This window comes from Sciurus vulgaris (genome assembly GCF_902686455.1).
Source record: "Sciurus vulgaris genome assembly, chromosome: 9".
Taxonomy (NCBI): Eukaryota; Metazoa; Chordata; class Mammalia; order Rodentia; family Sciuridae; genus Sciurus; species Sciurus vulgaris.
The window spans coordinates 61588606-61612842 of NC_136469.1; the positions used below are offsets into that span (position 1 = coordinate 61588606).

Consider the following 24237-nt stretch of genomic DNA (forward strand, 5'->3'; position numbering starts at 1 on the left):
CAACCTCCCAAGTGACTGGGACTATAGGTGTGTGACACCATGCCTGGCTGCACATGCATGTGCTTTTTACTCTACCAGGAATGTGATTCTGACCAGTTTCCCCATGGCCTTTTCATGTGCTTCCATAATAGAAATGCTAATCTCTCCATTCATTTTTAAGAGAATCTCCTTGTGTTTCGGTTTCAGCATAAAGTATCTTTCCTCTCCATATTCTAGTGTTATTGTCTATTTCAGCAGTTTATATCCTTTGTGGCACTAATTAAAGTTTGTAATTTATTATTTATCTGATTAGATGTTATTTGTCTGTCTTTTTACCTGGAATTTTCATTTTAAGAGGGTAGATCTCTATCTTGTTACCCATCCAAACCTAGTATGTGCCTGACATATTAGATAGTTCATTAAATACCTTAAAAAGAATAAATATACAACCAAAGAAAATTTTCTCTGAAATATAAAACAGGAGGTATTATTAATAGGTCAATGAACATTTAATATATTTTTTCAGTCATTCTTTTCATAATTTCTGTAATATTCGCACTTTGTAATACTTATTGAAAAGGAGGAGGGGCTTTGTAATTAGTCAAATCTTAGTTTGATTTCTGTCTTTACTGGTTGTGATTAAGTTACTTAATCTCTAGTAAACTTCGGAATATGTTGTATACTTGCAGGCTTTTTGAGGATGAAAGATCACATAAGAATGTATCAAGTATAGTGCCTGCCACAGGATGGTGCTCAGTAACTACAGGAATAATCTTTCTTCATTCATTAGGACAGAAGGATCATAAATAGGAAGAACTATAAACATTATCTGATTATCAACTGCAGAGAACTTTATAGACTAATAGAAAAATCTAATCTAAAATAAAACTTTTTTTGTAACACCTAGATTGATGCTAGTAAAAAAAAAAAAACCCTTTTAAATCTTTTTCTATACCCTTTCTGTAACATTATTGCATTATATCTTTGATATTAGTTAAATTATACTAGAGAGATCAATAATTAAGTTAGGTATGAAACTATAATATGTAGAAATGAAAATCTTAAATGAAAATCTTAAAGTTAGAATTCCTTCTGTATCTTACTGCACCAAACCACATTTGGTAATCATTATAATTTCCTTAGTTTTAGTATTTTTTATTTAGTTCAATATTTGAATAACCAGTCCACTGCATAGTTTTAGGTACTATATCATTTTATGAAGTTCTGTGTGAATATCAAATCTTGAAAAGTATCTTCTGTTATTTGAAACTGAGAAGCAGAAAAGTCAAGAGTCATGGAGCTAGAGAGCCATGGTATAAGTTCAATTTGAGTCTGAAGACCTAAGAATTGAGAGTGCTGTGGACAGAAGATTGATGTTCTAGATCTAGCAGTCCAAAAGGGAGATAAAGATAGAATGTGCAAGCACTCTCTCTTATTCCACCTTTGCCTTCTAAATTACTAGCTTGAAACATCTTGCTCTACTAGAAAACAAAGAAGTACAGAAGAGTACTAAGATCATGTGAAAAAAATTGAGACATATTCAAATATGTATTCACTGGTGAGAATTGGATAATGTGAGCAGCAAAGAGCAATACAACTCCAATAGATTGAAAAAATTCAAGTGTATTTAAATCCCTGAGTTTAAATTAAAAATTTAAAAAACTCATTAATGAGTATTGGAGGATGCACAGGTCTTGGTACTTTGAAACTGCAAAAGGGGGAAAAAGCATTTATTTTGCTTTTCTTATATGAACTGCTCTTTGAGGTAACTAGAGTTGATGAAGGAAGTCAATCTTCATAAAAGTGTTTCACCCAACAGATGAGAAGTTATAATGGAATTATAAATTTCCATTCTGTGACCCAAATGAATTAATAGAGGTAATCAATAATCATCAGTGGAGGATTCAAGATGGCGGACTAGAGGAAGGCTGCGTTTCAGGTTGCTCCAGGACTCAGAACTCAAGAAGAGGAGATATAGAGAGACTTGGGACCAACTCAAAGCAGCCGGGTGAGTCTCTCCCGATGGGGAGGCGTCCCGGATGGGGCGGTAGCCCCGAACACAGGGATCTTTGTGAAGTAGAGCTGCCCGGCGAAACACCCCTCTCCCCCGCTGGAGCAGTGAACGTGGACAACTGGGAGCATCGGTGAGGAGGCCACTCAGCACAGTGCTTGGACTCGGAGCAACCCACACGGGCTCTGGGAGGCTGCCCAAAGGAGGGGGTGCGCGGTGAGCTGTTTGGACTGAAAGTGACCACTCCTGAACACCGGGGGCTGCCCAGAGAAGGAGAAGCACGGGCTAGGCACGTTGCTTGGACTTGGAGCAGCTGCACCAGGGCTCCGGGCGGCTATCAGGAGGAGCAGTGTGGTGAGTGGTTTGGACTCAGAGCATCCGCTCCTGAACACAGGGGGGTTGCCTGGAGGAGGAGGAGGAGCACGGTGGGGTGCTTGGGCTTGGAATGACTGCGCCAGGGCTACGGATGGCAGTCGGGATGAGGAGGTGCACAGTGAGTTCCTGGGACTCGCGACGAACGCACCAGATCTCTGGGTGACTGCCTGGAGGTAAAGGAGGTGCGCGGTGGGTCACTTGGACTTAGAGCGACCGCACGGAACAGCAGGCGGCTGCTGGAGGAAGAGGCGTGTGGCGGGTCACTGGGACTCGGTGTGACTGTAAGGGGCTCCAGGTGGCTGCTCAGAGGAGGGGCCACATAGCCAGGCGAGTAGGTGCAGAGCAGGGTCCCAGGACCTAGGCGGCTTCTTGGTGGAAGAGCCGCACAGACAAACTGAGGGGCGGAGCGAAGGCTCCAGAACTGCAGGCAGCTTCTCTGAGGAGAGGCAGCCTAAGGAGATTCGTCTGCGAAGTGCGAGGCTTCCAGGCCCAGGAGGTAGGTCCGGGTCCCTGGGAACATTGCAGAAGAAGGCTGCCCAGCTCAGGCGGTAGTTGTGAATTGAACGGAACCTCTAGGAGGGGAACTGAGCAGCGAGACCTCCCCACCGGGTGAGTCTTCCCTGCCGGGTGAGGTTTCCCCACAAGGATGGTAAAACCAGAGACACAGGCCCAAACTGGCCTTGCATCAGCCCACATCCTACTTCCCCTTTGGATGACCACTCATCAGCAAGTGAAGGTACCTCTGCCCACTAGCAGGGAATATTCCCCACTGGAAGGCCACCACCCCTAGAGAGGCAGCTTCCTTGTGGAGCACCGCATTATCAACTTCCTCCAAGACTTCAGCCTCCTGAAGGCTAAGAGGGGATATACTAGAAATCTTCAGGGACATTATAAGTCAATAGAGGAAATCTGCAATATCTCAGCGGTCCACGATACCTGAACAATATGAGAAAACAAGGAAAGAAAATACTGCAAACAAATCTAGATGTTACATCAATAAAACCCAACGACAGCATGGCAGAAGAAATGACAGAAAAGGAGTTCAGAATATACATAATTAAATTGATCAGGGAAACAAATGATGAGATGAAAGAGCAAATGCACGCACTGAATGATCGCACCAATCAACAGTTAAAAGAGCAAATACAGGAAGCAAAAGATCATTTCAATAAAGAGTTAGAGATATTGAAAAAAAAACCAAACAAATCCTTGACATGAAGGAAACAATAAACCAAATTAAGAACTCCATAGAAAGCATATCCAGTAGGATAGAACACGTGGAAGACAGAACCTCAGATATTGAAGACAAAATATTTAACCTTGAAAACAAAGTGGACCAAACAGAGAAGTTGGTAAGAAATCATGAACAGAATCTCCAAGAACTATGGGATATCATGAAAAGACCAAATTTAAGAATTATTGGGATTGAGGAAGGCTTAGAGAAACAAACCAAACGAATGAACAAACTCTTCAATGAAATACTATCAGAAAATTTCCCAAATCTGAAGAATGAAATGGAAGATCAAGTACAAGAGGCTTATAGGTCTCCAAATATACAAAATTACAACAGACCCACACCAAGGCACATTATAATGAAAATACCTAACATACAAAATAAAGACAGAATTTTAAAGGCTGCAAGAGAAAAGAATCAAATTACATTCAGGGGGAAACCAATATGGTTATCAGCAGATTTTTCAATCCAGACCCTAAAAGCTAGAAGGGCCTGGAACAACATTTTTCAAGCCATGAAAGAACATGGATGCCAACCAAGAATCTTATACCCAGCAAAACTTACCTTCAAATTTGATGATAAAACAAAATCCTTCCATGATAAACAAAAGCTAAAAGAATTTACAAAAAGAGAGCCAGCGTTACAGAACATTCTGAGCAAAATATTCCATGAGGAAGAGATGAAAAACAAAGAAGCAAATCAGCAATGGGAGGAACTATCCTAAAGGAATTGTCAAATAAAGGAAGAACCAAGTCATGTCAAAATAAATAAATAAATAAATAAATAAAATGAGCCAAATGACCGGGAATACAAATCATATCTCAATAATAACCCTGAATATAAATGGCCTGAACTCATCAATCAAAAGACATAGACTGGCAGATTGGATCAAAAAGAAAGATCCAACAATATGTTGCCTACAAGAGACTCACCTCATAGAAAGAGATACCCATAGACTAAAGGTGAAAGCATGGGGAAAAACATACCATGCACATGGACTCAGCAAAAAAGCTGGGGTATCCATCCTCATTTCAGATAATGTGGACTTCAAGCCAAAGTTAGTCAGAAGGGACAAAGAAGGACCTTACATATTGCTTAAGGGAACCATAAATCAGCAAGACATAACAATCATAAACATTTATGCCGCAAACAGTGGCTCATCCATGTATGTCAAACAAATCCTTCTCAATTTCAGAAACCAAATAGACCATAACACAATAATACCAGGTGATTTTAACACACCTCTCTCACCACTGGAGATCTTCCAAACAAAAATTGAACAAAGAAACCATAGACCTCAATAACACAATCAATAATTTAGACTTAACGGACATTTATAGAATATACCATCCAACCAAGAGCGAAAACACTTTCTTCTCAGCAGCACATGGATCCTTCTCTAAAATAGACCATATATTATGCCACAAAGGTAATGTAAGCAAATACAAGAAGATAGAGACACTACCTTGTATTCTATCAGATCATAATGGATTGAAATTAGATAAATGAAAGAGTAAAAAACAGAAGCTACTCCAACACCTGGAGATTAAACAATACACTATTACATGATGAATGGATAACAGAAGATATTAGGAAAGAAATTAAAAAATTCTTAGAGGTAAATGAGAACAAAGAAACATCATATCAAAATCTTTGGGACACTATGAAAGAGGTACTTAGAGGGAAATTTATTTCATGGAGCCCATTCAATAAAAGAAGTAAAAATCAACAAATAAATGACCTAACACTACAGCTCAATGCCCTAGAAAAAGAACAGACCAGCACCAAAAGTAGTAGAAAACAGGAAATAGTTAAACTCAGAGCTGAAATCAATGATATTGAAACAAAAGAAACAATACAAAAAATTGACAAAATAAATAGTTGGTTCTTTGAAAAAATAAACAAAACTGATAAACCCTTAGCCACTCTAACAAAGAGAAGACGAGAGAAAACCCAAATCACTAAAATTCGGAATGAACAAGGAAATATCACAACAGACACGATTGAAATACAAAACATAATTAGAAGCTATTTTGATAATCTATATTCCAACAAAATAGAAAATTTCAAAGACATCAACAGATTTCTAGAGACATATGAATTGCCTAAACTGAACGGGGAGGACATACACAATTTAAATAGACCAATTTCAAGTAATGAAGTAGAAGAGGTCATCAAAAGCCTACCAACAAAGAAAAGTCCAGGACCAGATGGGTTCTCAGCTGAGTTCTACAAAACCTTTAAAGAAGAGCTCATTCCAATACTTCTCAAAGTATTCCATGAAATAGAAGAGGAGGGAACCGTCCCAAACTCATTCTATGAAGCCAATATCACACTGATACCTAAACCAGACAGAGACATATCGAGGAAAGAAAATTTCAGACCAATATCCTTAATGAACATCGACGCAAAAATTCTCAACAAAATTTTAGCAAATCGCATACAAAAACATATTAAAAAGATAGTGCACTACGATCAAGTGGGTTTTATCCCAGGGATGCAAGGTTGGTTCAACATCAGGAAATCAATAAACGTAATTCACCATATTAATAGACTTAAAGTCAAGAATCACATGATTATTTCAATAGATGCAGAAAAAGCATTTGATAAAATACAGCACCCCTTCATGCTCAAAACACTAGAAAAAATAGGGATAGTGGGAACATTCCTTAACATTATAAAGGCCATCTACACTAAGCCCATGACCAATATCATTCTAAATGGTGAAAAACTGAAAGCATTCCCCCTAAAAACTGGAACAAGACAGGCATGCCCTCTTTCACCACTTCTATTCAATATCGTTCTTGAGACTCTAACCAGAGCAATTAGACAAACCAAAGAAATTAAAGGGATACGAATTGGAAAAGAGGAACTCAAACTATCCCTGTTCGCTGATGACATGATTATATATTTAGAGGAACCTGGAAATTCCACCAGAAAACTCTTAGAACTCATAAGTGAATTCAGTAAAGTAGCAGGTTACAAGATCAATGCTCATAAATCCAATGCATTTTTATACATAAGTGATGAATCCTCAGAAAGAGAAATTAGGAAAACTACCCCATTCACGATAGCCTCAAAAAAAATAAAATACTTGGTAATCAATCTCACAAAAGAGGTGAAAGACCTGTACAATGAGAACTACAGAACACTAAAGAAAGAAATTAAAGAAAACCTTAGAAGATGGAAAGATCTCCCATGTTCTTGGATAGGCAGAATTAATATTGTCAAAATGGCCATACTACCAAAAGTGCTGTACAGATTCAATGCAATTCCAATTAAAATACCAATGGTGTACCTTACAGAAATAGAGCAAGCAGTCATGAAATTCATCTGGAAGAATAAGAAACCCAGAATAGCTAAAGCAATCCTTCGCAGGAAAAATGAAGCAGGGAGTATCGCAATACCCGAACTTCAACTTTATTACAAAGCAATAGTAACAAAGACGGCATGGTATTGGTACCAAAATAGAAAGGTAGATCAGTGGTACAGAATAGAGGACATGGACACAAACCCAAATAAATACAATTTTCTCATACTAGACAAAGGGGCCAAAGATATGCAATGGAGAAAAGATAGCCTCTTCAACAAATGGTGTTGGGAGAATTGGAAAACCATATGCAACAGAATGAAACTAAACCCATATCTCTCACCCTGCACTAAAGTCAACTCAAAATGGATTAAGGACCTTGGAATCAGACCAGAGACCCTGCAGATTATAGAAGAAAAAGTAGGTCCAGATCTTCAACATGTCGGCCTAGGACCAGAGTTCCTCAACAGGACTCCCATAGCACAAGAATTAAAAGCAAGAATCAATAACTGGGATAGATTCAAACTAAAAAGCTTTCTCTCAGCAAAGGAAACTACCAGCAATGCGAAGAAAGAGCCTACAGAGTGGGAGAATATCTTTGCCAATCATACTTCAGATAGAGCACTAATCTCCAGAATCTATAAAGAACTCAAAAAACTCTACACCAAGAATACAAATAATCCAATCAACAAATGGGCTAAGGAAATGAACAAACACTTCACAGAAGAAGATCTACAAGCAATCAACAAACATGTGAAAAAGTGTTCAACATCTCTAGTAATAATAGAAATGCAAATCAAAACCACCCTAAGATTCCATCTCACCCCAATTAGAATGGCAATTATCAAAAATACAAGCAAAAGGTGTTGGTGAGGATATGGGGAGAAAGGTACACTCATACGTTGCTGGTGGGGCTGCAAATTAGTGCAGCCACTCTGGAAAGTAGTGTGGAGATTCCTTAGAAAACTTGGAATGGAACCACCATTTGACCCAACTATCCCACTCCTCGGCCTATACCCAAAGGACTTAAAATCAGCATACTACAGAGATACAGCCACATCAATGTTCATAGCTGCTCAATTCACTATAGCCAGATTGTGGAACCAACCTAGATGCCCTTCATTTGATGAGTGGATAAAGAAACTGTGGTATATATATACAATGGAATATTACTCTGCCATAAAGAACGATAAAATTATGGCATTTGCAGGCAAATTGATGAAAGGAGACCATCATGCTAAGTGAGATAAGCCAATCTCAAAATGCTAAAGGACGAATGAGCTCGCTGAATAGTGGATGATGACACATAAGGGGGAGGGTGGGAGGAGTTAGTGTTAGGGTTAGAGTTAGGGTTAGGGAGGGGGGCAAGAATGGAGGAAGAAAGGACTGTTTAGAGGGAAAAGAAGGCTGGGAGGTGTGGGGGGGAAGGGAAAAAATAATAGAATGAATCAAACAACATTACCATATGTAAATTTATGATTATACAAATGGTATGCCCTTAACCCATGTACAAACAGACAAACAACATGTATCCCATTTGTTTACAATAAAAAAAAAATCATCAGTGACTTTTAGCATTTCAGAATGAGAATCAGCTTTCGGGATGAAGTACATATCACCACCTATGAAGTCATCTTGCCAAAGATAACATATTGAATTAGAAAGTGACCAAGTCTTTATAACAAACTGTTTTTATGGTGCTTAGAGGACAGGATACATCAATATATTTAATCAAGATAATACAAACTGTGGGAAACTTAAGAAATTAAACAAAAACCCCTAGCTTTTTCAACAAATAAAAGGAAAAAAAATGGTGTGATAGAAAAGAAACCTATAGATTATAAGAGACTTGAAAACATATTGACCTTTTATAATGTGTGGATGTTCATTGGGTTCTGATTCAAACAGATATTTGAAACATATATATATATACTTATATTTGACATACATGTTTTTAACATATATGTACTATGAATCAGTCACAAAATGAACTGAATAATTGAGGAATCAAATTGTTGATTTTTTAAAGATAGAAAAATTATTTTGTGGTTGTATTAAAATTTTTTAGAGATACTTTTAGAATATTTTGGATGAAATTATGTGAAATTTTAGATTGTCTCTAGATCATTGGGGTGAGAATTGGGAAAATTGGAAGAACTGGGAAACAAACTTGGATGTGAATAGAGTATTATTGACCTTGAATGATGGGTAAATGGAAATTCTTGTACTATTATTTATACTTTTGTGTGTGTTTTTAATTTTTCATAATTAAATGTAAGAGGAAGAAAATGGAGGAGATAAGTGGAAGTTTGTATTTAGAATGGGGACTCTCTCCCAATTCCAGGAAATTTTCCCTGACTTGAAAAAAGATTGGCAGTTGGGGACTCTCTCATATAAAGGCTGAGTTGTGATTCTTTCACAGACATAATGACGTTCATTAGATTTAAGTCACATCTACTCATGTATGAAATTTTCTGTACCTTTTTTAGTGGGCCACTCTTGAATCTGATTGAGGAGCAAAGGATGACCAGATATTTGCAGAAACACTCCAACATGAAACACAAAGACACACAAACAAAAACCTAATACTAATGAAACTGACAATAGAGAACAGACAACAGAGAACAGAATTATAATTAGGAATTACAATTACTATCCAGAAGTTGGAGGATAATGCAGGAATGAAAGAAGATTTAGACCACAAGTGTGTTTGAAAATTGAAAACATGTTTATGGAAGCTGAAATTAAAGAATAAGATGTAGGAGTAAGAAATCCATAGCAGCTTGGTTCACTATGCCCTTGTTGCATGAAAGGGACTTCCGATACTAGCAAACGGTGGTAGTTTACAAATCTGAAAGAACTGTGAAAAGTAATTGTACTGAGTGAGGGTAGCAGTTTTAAATCTCAGTCCTGGTTGTGCATTAGAATCAACCACAGAGCTTTTACCCCCAGGTAACTCTCTTGTGCAACCTGGATTGAAAATGAGTAATTTAGTGTGAGCTTCTTAAAAGCAAAGCTCATGCTTTATTTATTAATGTATACCAGTGCTTTGCACAAAGTAAGCTTTTGGTATTTTAAAAAATGAAAATCATAATCATTACTGATGATAGCTCCTTGTTAGAGGAGTAAAGGTAAAGCCATATGGCTTTCCCAACTTCCAGATTCACAGCACATCTGATCCAATGGCAATTATACCTCACATTTTAAAGAAAGAAGGCCATTCTTATTATGTTGCAGATGAAACATGCTATAAACAATTTGTTTCCATAATTTTAAACCTGTTTCCATGGCAAAATACTCTCAAGATCTGGGCCTTCTCCCTTGTTATGGATATGATTAGGAAATGATGCTGTGGTAGCAACTCCTTTTGGACTTGGGTGTGATTATTGTGTACTAGAATCAACTTTGGGGCTTATTTAAAAAAAATTTAAAAAAGTAGATTCTTGGACCCAACAAGATTGTGATTCTCTAGGTCTCAGACAGGATGGTGGTAGGCTGTGTCTTTAAAGGGTTGATTTCAATGCAGAGTAGAGTGAATGAGAGAGTGAATTGTGGTTTGTTGATCACAATTTGAAAAAGCAGGGTAGGCACCACAGCATTTTCAGCCTGTGTTCAGGACTTGTTCTTCTCAAGGTCTTGATGCCTTCCTTATAATGGTGTAAAGAGACCCACCCTTCAGCGGTCAAGTTCACAAACCTTGGAGCTTTGCTTATTAAATTCTAAGTCAAACTGTTTTGGAGAAAAGACCTAATTATAGTGCTCTATCTGACTTTAGCAAAGCAAAGTTCAGTAACATCAGCACCTTTATGAAAAAGGAGACAAGGAAAAGGAAGTATTTGTTGATGGATTCATGATTTCATTTTTACTTTTATGTGAAATATTTCTCCTAAGACTAAGTATACTCACTTATCCTATTACTTAATCTTAGTATTTTCTTTATGATTCATAGTAATGGCCACTTACACAACTGTTGAAGACAGTGGGAACATAATCCTTATTTGTTTCTGATTATTTTTTTACCTATCTACATAGGTAAAAGACATATATGTAAAGTTCCCCAAAAATAAGTTAATAGTGAATATTTTAAGTTATGTTCCCTACAGTTCTTTATTTGATACATATTTAGTAGGTTTATATAGAATAAGATTATTTTTCTATAAAGAATTATGTAGGGGTCGGGGATTTAACTCAGTGGCAGAGTGCTTGCCTTGCATGCACAAGGCCCTGAGTTCGTTCTTCGGCCCTGAAAAAAAAAAAAAAAGTCTAAAAGAATTATGTAAAATTTCTTCCAAACTTAATTTATTTCAAGTTCATAGATAAAAACTATCCCATGCCATAACTGAAGTGCATCTTTACTAGCCACCAAATAGTGGCATAAATTTGTTCATTTGGACAAACTATCATGTATCTTTGCTTAACTTTTTAGAATCTAACCTTTTTATAAGAAGAGGTATGTCTGTATGAGTTTCTCCTAAAAAGTTAAAAAAAATCAGGTTTCTTTTTATATGTGGGCTTTAAGTTTTTAAGATTTTAATTACAAGTGGCTAATACATTATTTGGATCCTCATTATTTGCAAAAGAAGTATATCTCTGAGTTCATAATGTAGTCAGTAAAAATGTAGGATTCAACTCATGCATTCATCCTTCTGACAAATATTAAGTGAACAACTATACAACAATGTGAAAGGGGCAGGAATTATTCATGTGAGATAATGAAATTTTAGATTAGGTGGTCTAGAAGTGTCTTATTGAGAAGGACACACTGGTGAGTGACCTGATTGAAGTAAGGGTGTGAGCCACAGAACTCTCTGGGAGAATATTCCAGGCAGAAAGAATGCTAAAGGTCGAGGACCTAAAACAGACATATGACTGATCTATTCAAGGAACAGAGTCGAGTGAATGAGAGGGTAAAGCAGCAGGAGATGAAGTAAGAATGGTAATAGTATGATTGGGGGTGGAATTCAGATCATAGTAAGGGCTTTGGTTGACATTAAAGGTTTGTGTGAGACTGGAAGCCACTGAATGCGTTTGAGAAGGCAACTGATGAAACCTGGCTCAGGGTCTGAACTGGACCCATCTCTGGCTGCTGTGTGTTAGACTAGAGATGGTCAAGGGTAGAAACAGGATTCATTAGGAGACTTTCATAATAATTCAGGTAAGAGATGGTCATAGCTTGAATCAGAGTGATAGTTGTGGAAGTGGAGAGAAGTGATTGGAAGTGGACTTATGAAAATGAGGTGATAGGATGCTGATTAAAAATGCATACATCCAGTTTATAAACCAAGTATTCAATTCCTAAATATAGTGGTAATTTTTTAAGCTTTCTAGAAAAGTAGGTAAAGTTTTGAAGCACAAGATTTTTTTGTTCATTCTTTTAAAAAATTTTAAAATTTGTTCTTATTTGTTGTACATGACAGTAGAATGCATTTATACATTTTCATAGATCATGTATACAGGGAGTGTAATTTTTCATTTTTCTGATTGTATATATTTGTAGGATCATTTTGGTCATGCAGTCATATATGTATAAGAGATAATGTCTGTTTCACTTGGAATGGAACCACCATTTGACCCAGCTGTCCCACTCCTCAGTTTATACCCAAAGAATTTAAAATTAGCATACTACAGTGATGCAGCCACATCAGTGCTTATAGTGAAACCATGGGACCAACCTAGGTGCCTTTCAACAGATGAATGAATCAAGAAAATGTGGTACATATACACAATGGAATATTATTCAGCCTTAAAGAACAATGAAATGGCATTTGTAGGTAAATGGATGGAACTGGAGAATATCACGCTAAATGAAATAAGCCAATTTCAAAAAATGAAAGGCCAAATGTTTTCTCTGATAAGTGGATCTGATCCATAGTGAGGGGTGGGTGGGTAGGGAAGAATGAAGGAACTTTGGATTGTACAGAGGGGAAAAAGAGGAGGGGTGGAACTGGTGGGGGAAAGGAAGGACAGTAGATTGAGACAGACATTATTACCCTTTATACATGTGTGAAAAGAATTTTTTAAAATAAATATTTATCACTGTCTAAAAAAGTTAATGAAAAAAAGTTAAAAAAAATAATGTGTTTCACTCTACTATCCTTCCTACCCCCATACCCTTTCTCCTCCCTTCACTCCCCTCTACCTAATATAAAAGTAACTCTAGTCTTCCCTACCCTGCCCCACCCTCCACCATTGTTAATTAGCATCCTTATATCAGAGAAAACATTCAGCCTTTGGTTTTGGGGGTTTGGCTTATTTTACTTAGCATGATATTCTCCAACTCCATCTGGTTACCTGCAAATGCCATAATTTCTTCTTTAAGGCTTAGTAATATTCCATTGTGCATATGTACCACATTTTCTTTATCCATTCATATGTTGAATGGCACCTAGATTGGTTCCATAATTTAGCTATTATGAGTTGAACTGCCATAAACATTGCTGTGGTTATCTCACTGTAATATGTTGATTTTAAGTCCTTTGAATATAAACCAAGGAGTGGGATAGCTGGATCAAATGGTGTTTCCAGTCCAAGTTTTCTGTGGAATCTTCATACTCCTTTCCAGAATGAAGCACAAGATTTTAATCTATTTTATTTGCTTATTGTCTACTACAAATATACTTTATTAAGGTAGTTTTAAACTAATTGATGATGAATAGCACTTTTGATGTGTATTTAATTTATATTATTAAGTTAATAAAGAACTGGAGATCAAGGATAGTGGATTAGAAAAAGGGTGCATGTCAGATGGAGACTCAGACCCTGGGAAGCAGAGTCAGGATCTAAGCAGGTGGAAGAAGTTGTAAGATGCAGTTGGGACAGTAGACATTTTTATTCAGAGGTGGCAGCAACCCCTACCTTCCAGCTCCAGCTTTATTTAGTCCCAACCAGTTCCTTTTAGCCCAGGCAGTTCATTTAACTCCCTGAGTCATTTCCATAGGCCTTTTTTATATGCAAGGCAGACAAAGAAGGCATATTTCCAATTGCTTACATAGGTGGATGCATGCTCACAAGCTAGTGCTTATGACTTTGAGTACATACACTGAATCAGAATGTTCATGACCTTAGTTATATACTAAAAACATAACCTGCTGGAAACCTTGGTGAGGATCCTAACTAGCCATTTTGAGTATGCCCTACTATCCACCCCTTAGGATTCCTCACCCTACAATCTATACATTTGAGGTCTTCTGTGATGATCTCTTAGTAAGAGTGCAGAGCTGCATCCACAGGCCACAACAACTATATAAGCTGCACACCATATAACCAGAAAACAAGCCCCATCATCTAGGGTTACTAAAAACCATTGCCGGTTTCATCCCGTATTGAGGTGGCAATAAATGTGTTTCTCAGTCATGTCCAATTGTCCATGGACATAGCCCAGATTCACCAGCGTAGTTTAGCAGCAGAACTCACAGGCACTTCAGAGTGTACTCAGTAGGCAGAGGTATTTGCTACCCTGGCACTGGCATGTCCCAGTTCAGATGGTGTTGTCAAGGACACACCTATGGATGCAAGGACAAAGCAGTTATAGGAACTAGTACAGGTAAATCATGTCCATCTGGAAGAGTGCATGCACATTTGTTATTTCCCTTTGGTCAATTATGAATTCCCCAGTGCTTGTACACAGGAAGGCTGCTAAGTTCAGGACCAAGCTATGGAGCATGTTATCACCACCCAGGGAAGCCACCACAGGCAGCCACTGTGCTTTTCCAGTACTCAAAGCTGGCATGCACTCTTCCAGACAGGTTACATAAGTGCGTGCATTCTCAAAAGCAAATGTTTACGACCTTGAATGCATATACTGAACCTGGGTATTCATGACTTTGGCTATATACTAAAAACATAACCTGCTGGAAACCTTAGGGAGCCTAACTCTAGCCATTTTGAGCTGCCCTACAGTGCCCTTTCCAGATACTGTATGGTTTGAGATTTAAGCAGTGAGAGTACTGCTTCTTAGTGAGGTGGGTGGCAGAGGTAATTCACTGAAATTCAATATCAGACAGTTAGAGAATCATAGAGACATAGAAATCTTTTTGCTTTGAACAGAGGACTCTGGAACCAAGCTGGTGGTGCCAGTGCACTATAGAGGGGTAACACAAACTGAAATAGAAATGTGGTAGACAAATTTGGCACGGGAAAAACCTTTAGAACAGAAAAGTAGTTGGAACTTAAGTTGAACCAGAGACTACACAGAGAACTGGTGTTCAAAAAGTGCTTTGTGCTGGGTGTGGTGGTGTATGCCTGTAATCCCAGTGGATTGGGAGGCTGAGACAAGAAGATCAGGAGTTCAAAGCCAGTCTCAGCAATGGTGAGGTGCTAAGCAACTCAGTGAGACCCTATCTCTAAATAAAATACAAAAGAGGGCTGTCTGAGGATATGACTCGGTGGTTGAATGCCCCTAAGTTCAATCCCCAGCCCAAAAAAAAAAAAAAAAAAAAATTGTTCTGTGTTTCTGAATTGGCAAGCAGAGAACTAAAGTATGGAACCATCCTGAAGAGTCCACTCTATAGTTTCCCCAGAGGTGCTAGGGATGTACTGGGATACATTAATCAGCTTTTTGTTGCTGTGATCAAAATACCTCAAGAAATGCACAAGATTAAGATCTCCAAAAACATGAGGAAACAGACAAACAAGCCCTCCTTCCCTAATTTACAGTTCTACAAAAAGATATTGAAGGGAATGAAATTCCAAATAAGGACTACAATATATGATTGTTAAAATGATTAATGAACTAACAGGTGATCTAATCAATGAATTAGGGGAGAAAATATAAGAGGTAAAAGACCATTTCAACATAGATATTCTGAATAGAAATTAATCAGAACTCCTAGAAATGATAGATACAATAAATAATGTAAAAAAGTTCAGTTGAAAGTATTAACAAGAGATTAGATTTTGCAGAAAACAGAAATTTAGTCCTCAAAGGGTGTGTGAACTTGAACACTGCAAACAGTAAAGAAAAAAAAAAAAAAAAAAAGACCATGATAAGAATATATAACAACTCTGGGAAAACATTAAGAGAACAACTTTAAGAGTCATTAGGATTGGAGAGGGCATAGAGATACAGGCTGATGGAATAAAGAACCTAAAAAAAAAAAAAAAAAAGAACTTTCAAAGAATGAGAAGGAACCCTATATCAGGTTCTATACCTACAGAATGCATATAGAAACCCACATAGATAAGATTAAAAAGAGAAAACTTCTATCTCTCACAAGCACAAAACTCAAAGTGGATCAAAGACTTAGGCAGAACAGAGACCCTACACTTAATAGAAGAAAAAGTAGGCCCAAATCTTTACCATGTCAGCATAGGAACTGACTTTCTTAACAAGATTCCTAAAGCGCAAGAAGTAAAATCAAGAATCAATAAATTGAATGGGTTCAAACTACAAAGCTTCTTCTCAGAAAAGGAAACAATCAATAACAAGAGAGAGCCTACAGAACAGGAGAAAATCTTTACCACATGTGCCTCAGATAGAGCATTAATCTCCAGGATATTGAAGGAACTCAAAAAACTTAACACCAAAAGAACAAATAACCCAAGCAATAAATGGACTAAGGAACTGAACAGACATTTCATAGAAGAACAAATACAATTGATCAACAAATATATGAAAAATTGTTCAACATCTGTAGCAATTAGAGAAATGCAAATCAAAACTAAGGTTTCATCTCACTCCAATTAGAATGGCAATTATTAAGAATATAAGTAACAACAAATGTAGGTGAGGAGGTACACTCATACATTGCTGGTGGGACTGCAAATTGGTGCAACTACTTTGGAAAGCAGTATAGAGATTCCTCAGAAAACTTGGAATGGAACCACCATTTGACCCAGCTATCCCACTCCTTGATTTATACCCAAAGGACTTAAAATCAACATACTACAGTGACATGGCCACGTCATTATTTATACCAGCTCAGCTCATGATAGCTAAACTATGGAACCAAACTGGAGACCCTTCAACAGATGAATGGATGAAGAAAATGTGGTAATATACACAATGGAGTATTACACAGCCTTAAAAAAGAATGAAATTATGGCATTTGCAGGTAAATGAATGGAGATGGACAATATCATGCTAAGCGAAATAAACCATTCCCCCAAAACTAAAGGCCAAATGTTTTCTCTGATATTCATATGCTAACCCACAACAAGGGCAGTGGTGGGGACTAGGGAAGAATAGAGTTACTTTAGGTAGAGGGGAGTGCAGGGAGGGGAGAGGTACAGGGGTAGGAAGGATAGTAGAATGAATCAGACATTATTACCCTAGGTAAACATATGACTGCATGGCAGGTGGGATTCTACATCATGTACAACCAGAAGAATAAGAAATTATACTCCATTTATGTGTGTTGTATCATAGTGCATTCTACTACCATGTATAACTAATTAAAACAAATAAGAAAGTTAATAGAAAAAAGATAAAAAGAACCTTTCCAAGACATATCAAAAAGTGTCTAAGAGAGAATAAGAAGAACCTTTCCAAGACACATCAAAAAGTGTCTAAGAGAGAATAAGGATAGAATATTAAAAACTACAAGAGAAAAATATCAGGTTACATTTAGAGGTAACTAATCAGGTTATATTTAGAGTCTCTGCTCAGACTCTGAAATCCAGGAGGGCTTTCAAAGAGATAATTCAAGCTCTGAAAGAAAACAATTAATAGCTAAGGCTGCTGTATCCAAAAAGCTATCGTTTAGAATCAAAGAAGAAATAAATACTTTCCAAGATAAGGATGAATGAAAAGAATTCATGACCAATAAGCCAGAATTACAGAAAATACTTAATATAGAGCTCAAAAAGAATCCCTAGAGCTTCAGAATGGATGATGCTTACTAGAAGAACAATTTTAAAAAATGAAAATTAAGATCAGATTAAATATATGAAGAAAATCAAAATGGCAAGTAATAAAACATCTCTTCATAATAACTCTGAAAGCAAATGATTTCAACTCTCCGATTAAAAGACATAGACTGGCAGAGTGTATTAAAAAACATGGTACATACTTGTAATCCTAGATACTCAGGAGACCAAGGCAGCATTATCTCAAGTTTGAGGCCAGCCAGTACAACTTAACAAGACTCTGTCTTGAAATAAAATAAAAAGGACCGGGAATGTAGCTCAGTGGTAGAGCACCCTGGGTTCAATCCACAGTATCACAAATAAAACAAACCACAAAAACAAACCATGACCCAACTATATGCTGTTTTTAAGAGATTCATGGGCAAAGAAATTCACAGACTGAAAGTAAACAGGTAGAAAAAAGATTCTATGCAAATAGATTAAGAAAATAAGTTGGAATAGCTATTGTCATATCAGACAATGCATGCAGATTTCAAGCAAAAATCAATCAGAAGAGACAAGGAAGGTCATAATACTGGCAAAGGGAACAATTCAACAAGAAGATATAATGATAGTAAGTATTTATGCCCCAAATATTGGTTCACCTAATTACATAAGCCAACACTTCCTGATACATACCCTTCTCTCATCCCACACAAAAATCAACTCAAAGTGTTTCAAGGACCTTGGAATTAGGCCAGAAACACTGCAATTGCTTGTAGAAAATATAGGGTTAACACTTTAACATATTGCCACAGACAGACTTTCTTAATTAGATTCCCAAAGCTCAAGAAATAAAATTAAGAATCTATGAGTGGGACAGCATCAAATTAAAAAGCTTCTGCACAGCAAAAGGAACAATTAAGAGCATGAAAAGAATGCCTGCAGAATGGGATGAATCTTTTCCAGGTACTCGTTTGAGAGGATATTAATATCCAGAACATATAAAGAACTCAAAAAACTTGACCCCCCCCCAGAAAAAAAACCAACAAAAAACAAAATCAAAACAATAACCCACTTAAAAAATGGAAAAATGATGTAAACAGATTTTTCAGAAAACGAAATACAATTGACTAACAAATATATGAAAAAAATCAACATCCTTAGCCATCAGGGAAATGCAAATCAAAACTACAGAGATTTCATCTCACTCCAGTTAGAATGGCAATCATCAAGAATACAGATAATAATTGCTGGCAAGGATATGGGCAAAAGAGTAATACTAATACATGTTGATGGGACTGAAAATTGGTACAACCACTTTGGAAAGTATTATGGAGTTTCCTCCAAACACTAGGAATGGAATCACCATATGACCCAGCTATGTCACTTCTTGGTATTTATGCAGAAGAACTAAAGTGAGCATACTCTAATGATACATGCATACAAATATTTATAGAAATGCAATTCATAATAGCCAAGTTAAGCAACCAGTCTAGGTACCTGTCAACAGGAAAGTGAATAAAGAATGTTGTATATATACACAATGGTGTTTTGCTCAGCCATGAGGAAGAATTTTGTCATTTGCTTGTGATTGAATGGAACTGGAGAACATCTTGCTAAGAAAAATAAGCCAGACAAAGAAATTCAAGGATTGAATGTGTTCTCAGTAGAAGCTAGAGAGTGAAAAAAATAAAAAAGAATTTAAAAAAGGGGATCTCATAAAAATAGAAGGGAGACAATCAGAGTAGATTAAGGGGATCCCAGAGGAGGAGGGCAGGGCATAGGAAATTTTAGGGAACAAAATTTGCTGTGTCCATGTATTAATATACCACAATGAATCATATATATATGATTATAAGATATAATAATAAAATATAATAATACAATAATAAAATATAATAATAATATAAATATAAAATAATAAAATATAATAATAATAAAAGGGAGGCCAGCAGAGTAGAGTAAGTAGACCAAGAAGAAAGTGGGGAAGGAGAGGGAAAGAATGGTACTGGGGATTGAGACTGATCAAATTATGTGCATGTATGTATATGCATGGTGAATTCCACTATTATGTGTAATTATAATGTACCAATAAAAAAGAAATAAGATAATAAATAACAGGATTTATAGAATTATTTTTCATCTATTTTAAGGTATTTAGTTAAAAATATAATGTGGTACATCAAACATTTGTGGTTAAAATGTTTCCTAAAGCTTATTTGTTGGAAAAAACAGCAGATTATTGATTAATGGAATTTGAAAAGAGTAAAACTTTTGTTGTTGCTGGGGATTGAACCCAGGACCTTAGGCGTGCTAAGCAGGAACCCTCCACTGAGCCCTAGCCAGACAGTAATTTTTTTAATGAGAAAACTAATTGTATACTTTTAAGTGGAAGGATTATAGAAGTCATTTTAAAATATTTCTTCATTTTGGTATTTAATCATGTAAAGAGGGCAGATAATTTTTCCAAGCTTTATCAGTAGAGGGCAGCAAAGTTTCAGGTAGACTTTCAGATTCAAGGGTAGCTTGGCTAAGGAAAATTTTCTTTTTTGTTGCTCTTAAGTAGTTTGTTCTGGCTTGGCTTTTGACGAAGTGGTTTGGTAATATCATATAGGAATTTGCTTAAAAACTCTGTAGCTTTGGTTCGGATATTTATTCAATCCTTCCCTTCAGGGCTATAGATTCTTTCTTAATGAGAACTTGTATTTCTCTCTTCCTGTAATTTAGGGAGTACCGGGGCCTGGAAGATATGACATTAAAAGTCAATTTCAGAAGACTGAAAGTGTGACACCAAATGTAAATGATACATCTCCTGCTTTTCTTTCTCAATCCCAGGTAATGGTCTGTAGCTGTTTTCAAATATGAAGTGTAATAGGCATAATGTGAGGCCAGCAACAAATTTAGTGGTGTTTAAGGGGATTATAAAAAGAAAAGTAGTTTTAAGCAAATTGGAAGTGGACACAGTCTGTGCAAAACAATGCCTAAGAATGTGGGTAAAATGAAGTAAAATAAGATTAGAATATTACCACAGGTGAATATTTGAATTAAAGCATCTATTAAATATTTTCTAATAAGCAGATTTGCATATGTAAGCAGTCAAATCAGATTATAAGAAATGTATATTTTACTCTGAATTTTAAAATACACTTTGCCAATGAATATGTGACCTATGAGGGCATGCATATTTTTCAGAGTAGGTTCTGTAGAGCCTGGCCACAGGTCATATCCACAGCTGCCACTGGGACCTCCTTAGTGATGCTGCAGTCATAGCATATATTCTGCAGTAACCATTTTACATTCTCCAAGGAACATACTAAGCGATCTTGAATGCAGATAAGATATTTCTTAGGCAAGACTGTTAAAATACTGGTAACATTTATGACGTGGCAGCCTCCAGACCAAGGTAGTTGTGATATTTATTTATCTATACTATGTACAGTTCTGATTATTTTATTTAACATGGGAAGGTTATTAACCTTCAGGTGACTATAGTCTATAGATGACTGCTTTGGTTTTATTATACTAAAGAGATACCTCCTGGGAGACCGATAGATTGCAGGTATATTTTTAGATATAATTAAGATGACTATTTAATGGGTTTTATGTTGTAGTGAGGGACTGGGAAGAATCAAGAATGAATATTAGGTTTCTACCTTGAGTAACTTAATGGTACTTAAGGCACTATGCAAATGGGCCTGTAGGGGACAGGATTTTTTTTTTTTTTTTTTTGTTTCTGTGTGTATGTGTGTTCTTGATTTTTTAAAATACAGTTTCATAGCTAGCACTCTGTATTTATTTCTGTTCATCACATATATATCCCTAATTTTTTTTATTACTTGGCAACAATCATGTCTTAAAAATATTTTCAGAAATGGAAAAGAAAAAATGATATCAGTTTTGTTTAAGAGGATATGTAGAAAACAATAATTGTCATAAGGTGAAAGATTGGAGGAGTTAACACCAATCATGACTGTCTGATAGGAAAACCTTAGTGTTTAATTGAACATGAGCAGCTAAATAATGCAATTAACAATGTAGACTTAGGACACAGAATTTTCGGTTTATAACAATAAAGATAGATATGTTTCTAGGACACTTTAATCTTTGATTTAAGGATTTGTCCAGCATTTTACATAAATGCACTTAATTACATTATGTCTTCAAGTGTTAATTTTTCAAACATTTTTTTTTACAACAATGGTTCTCTGCTCTGGATGTGTATTAGAAATAACTGGGGGAATTTTAAAACATTCACATGCCCACGTGCTAACCTGCCTTTTTACTCTTTCTCACAGAGAATGATTCAATCGGTCTAGGATAGGGTCCAGGTACCAGTATTTAACACCTCAAGTACTTCTATTCTACTATGCGTCTGGGGGTTGGATGATCATTTTTAAACATTGTACTTGGTATATGAATAATAAGATGGTATTTAGAAAAAATTTAAATAGTTCTTTTTGATACTTACAGTAATAAATTATTTTTGATAATGTTAGTATTTGCCTGCTTTACAAAGTACAAAAGAGCACATTTGATAGATATGCTTACCTTCTGTGTAAGAAAGAACGGAGAATAGGAAAGCATACAAATAACCACTTGTCTTTATATAAATACAAAATAATAAATCAGTTCCCTATAAGGGGTGGTAAGGAGATGGTAGTGGAAGCACTGCTGTGCTGTAGCTCACTTGTACTATTTCAGAAGCCAAGTGTTGATTTTTCAGGACTTTCATAAGTTGGTTGATTTTTTGTTGGCAGTATGAAAATAACCATTGCTATGGGCATTTTTACTTCATGGAAATAAGAAACTGTTACAAATTGAGACTTTTTTTTTTCTTTTTTGCCAGTGGTTCAGCATCCCATGGGACAGAAGAGAAATAGGAGAAAGCAACACTTCTTTTATTGTGTTTTTATCTTTTATGAATATATATTTGTCTTTTGGAGGCATATCAATGTTTCATACATTAAAAAATGAAAACAAATCAGTAAGAATGGAAAAGGGTTTTAATCCTTTTTTTTTTTTTTTTTCAAAAAACCCTCAAGAACTGAAAGAAAATGAAAACAAATGAGTGGTTGCATTCCAAATGAATAGCTTTAACCAAACTAAAATGGGGGTGGGATAGAGGGACGAACGATTAATCCAGGTATCCACATATTTGACTTTATCAGTCTTGGATGGGATGAGAGGGATGGGTACTGAGTGTGAGATTGCAGATAAATTCTGAATTATTTTCAGTAGGTTATTTTATTGGAATGGTTTGGGTGAAACAATCATTTTAGATATAGTACAGTTTTGAGCAAAGTAATTGTTATTATGAGTTAGGGTTGTTAATGCAGAAAAAGGTACATACAGATATGGATTGGGGGGATGTGGAGAAAACCTGTGGGATAGATTTGAATGAAAGATTTCGATATGAACTTATGATTTCTAACATGTATTCATGTATATGTATATATGTATATATGCATGCACATATAAATGTATGTATATGTCTATGTGTCCGTGTATATTTGTGTATGCATATCTTTGTAGTTTGGTCTGATAAATTGATCAAGGAACAGAGACACCCCAATATCAAGGAATATTTCTAATATCAGGATCTTGGTCACTATTTTCCTCCTTAAAAAGGAAAAGAATTCCTCTGAAACATGACTGATTTTAGTGTAGAAAGAAGATGAACCTATAATATCTTATTGGATCAGAAACTAAGTTCTAAGAAACAAATGAAAAGTGAGAGTACATCATAGGGACATAGGAACCAACTTGAAACCTTCCTCACCCCGCCCCACAATGGTCCAAAGTTCAGAAGTGAATTATAAATCATTAAAACTGGCATCCATCAGACCATATGGACAATAAATAGGTAAGTAGATAGATAAATAATGAAAAAATAATTGGATAAGAAAGCAGATCTTTTGCTTATAGTAGAATGCTGAGTGCTTGCTGATAAATGTAGAGGGAATGTTGGATTTGATCAAAATTAAAATCAGTGATGACGATCAAAGACTGTCATGTACCTCCAAATATGACACCCTTAGAAAGCCACATTATCTGTTTTCTGTTCAATCCAAGAAGACATAATCTGGATACAATCATGAGAAACTCTAAGATAAATTCCAAATAAGGAAGTTTTGTTTTACCAAAGGGGATATAATGTTCTTCCAAAATGTTAAAAGTCTCAAAACTCAAAGAAAGACTGTGGAAATGCCTTTACATTAAAGGAGGCTAAAGAGACATGATGTCTAAAAGCAATATATTATCCCATACGAGATCATGTATTTCAGGGCAAAAAAGCAAAGAAGGCATTTTAGGCAAGTTTGGATTCTGAATGGTAGAACAGAAGTATTCTATCATTGATATGTTTGCTGAATTCAATAGCTGTATTATAGACATATAAGGAAACATTCCAATTTTTTTGTGAACACTTACAAGAGTGTTTAGAGGTGAAGGATCATTGCTTATGTATTTTTCCATGTATGTGCATAGATACGCACACATACGTGTGTGTGTGTGTTTATATATAGAAGCTGGTAGACAAAA

At 36.1% G+C, this 24237-nt stretch overlaps 1 protein-coding gene across 3 annotated transcripts in view; it reads left to right on the plus strand.

Moving 5' to 3' along the window:
- STPG2 (sperm tail PG-rich repeat containing 2) overlaps nt 1-24237 on the plus strand; it is a 185479-nt gene that overhangs the window by 145945 nt on the left and 15297 nt on the right. For 2 of the 3 annotated variants that reach the window (XM_079153827.1, XM_079153828.1), the window contains exon 7: nt 20425-20532. In XM_079153827.1, the coding sequence (XP_079009953.1) occupies nt 20425-20532 (108 nt within the window). Of the gene's footprint in view, nt 1-20424; nt 20533-22543; nt 22790-24237 lie in introns of those variants that run through there. The other variant, XM_079153829.1, reaches the window with a different exon arrangement.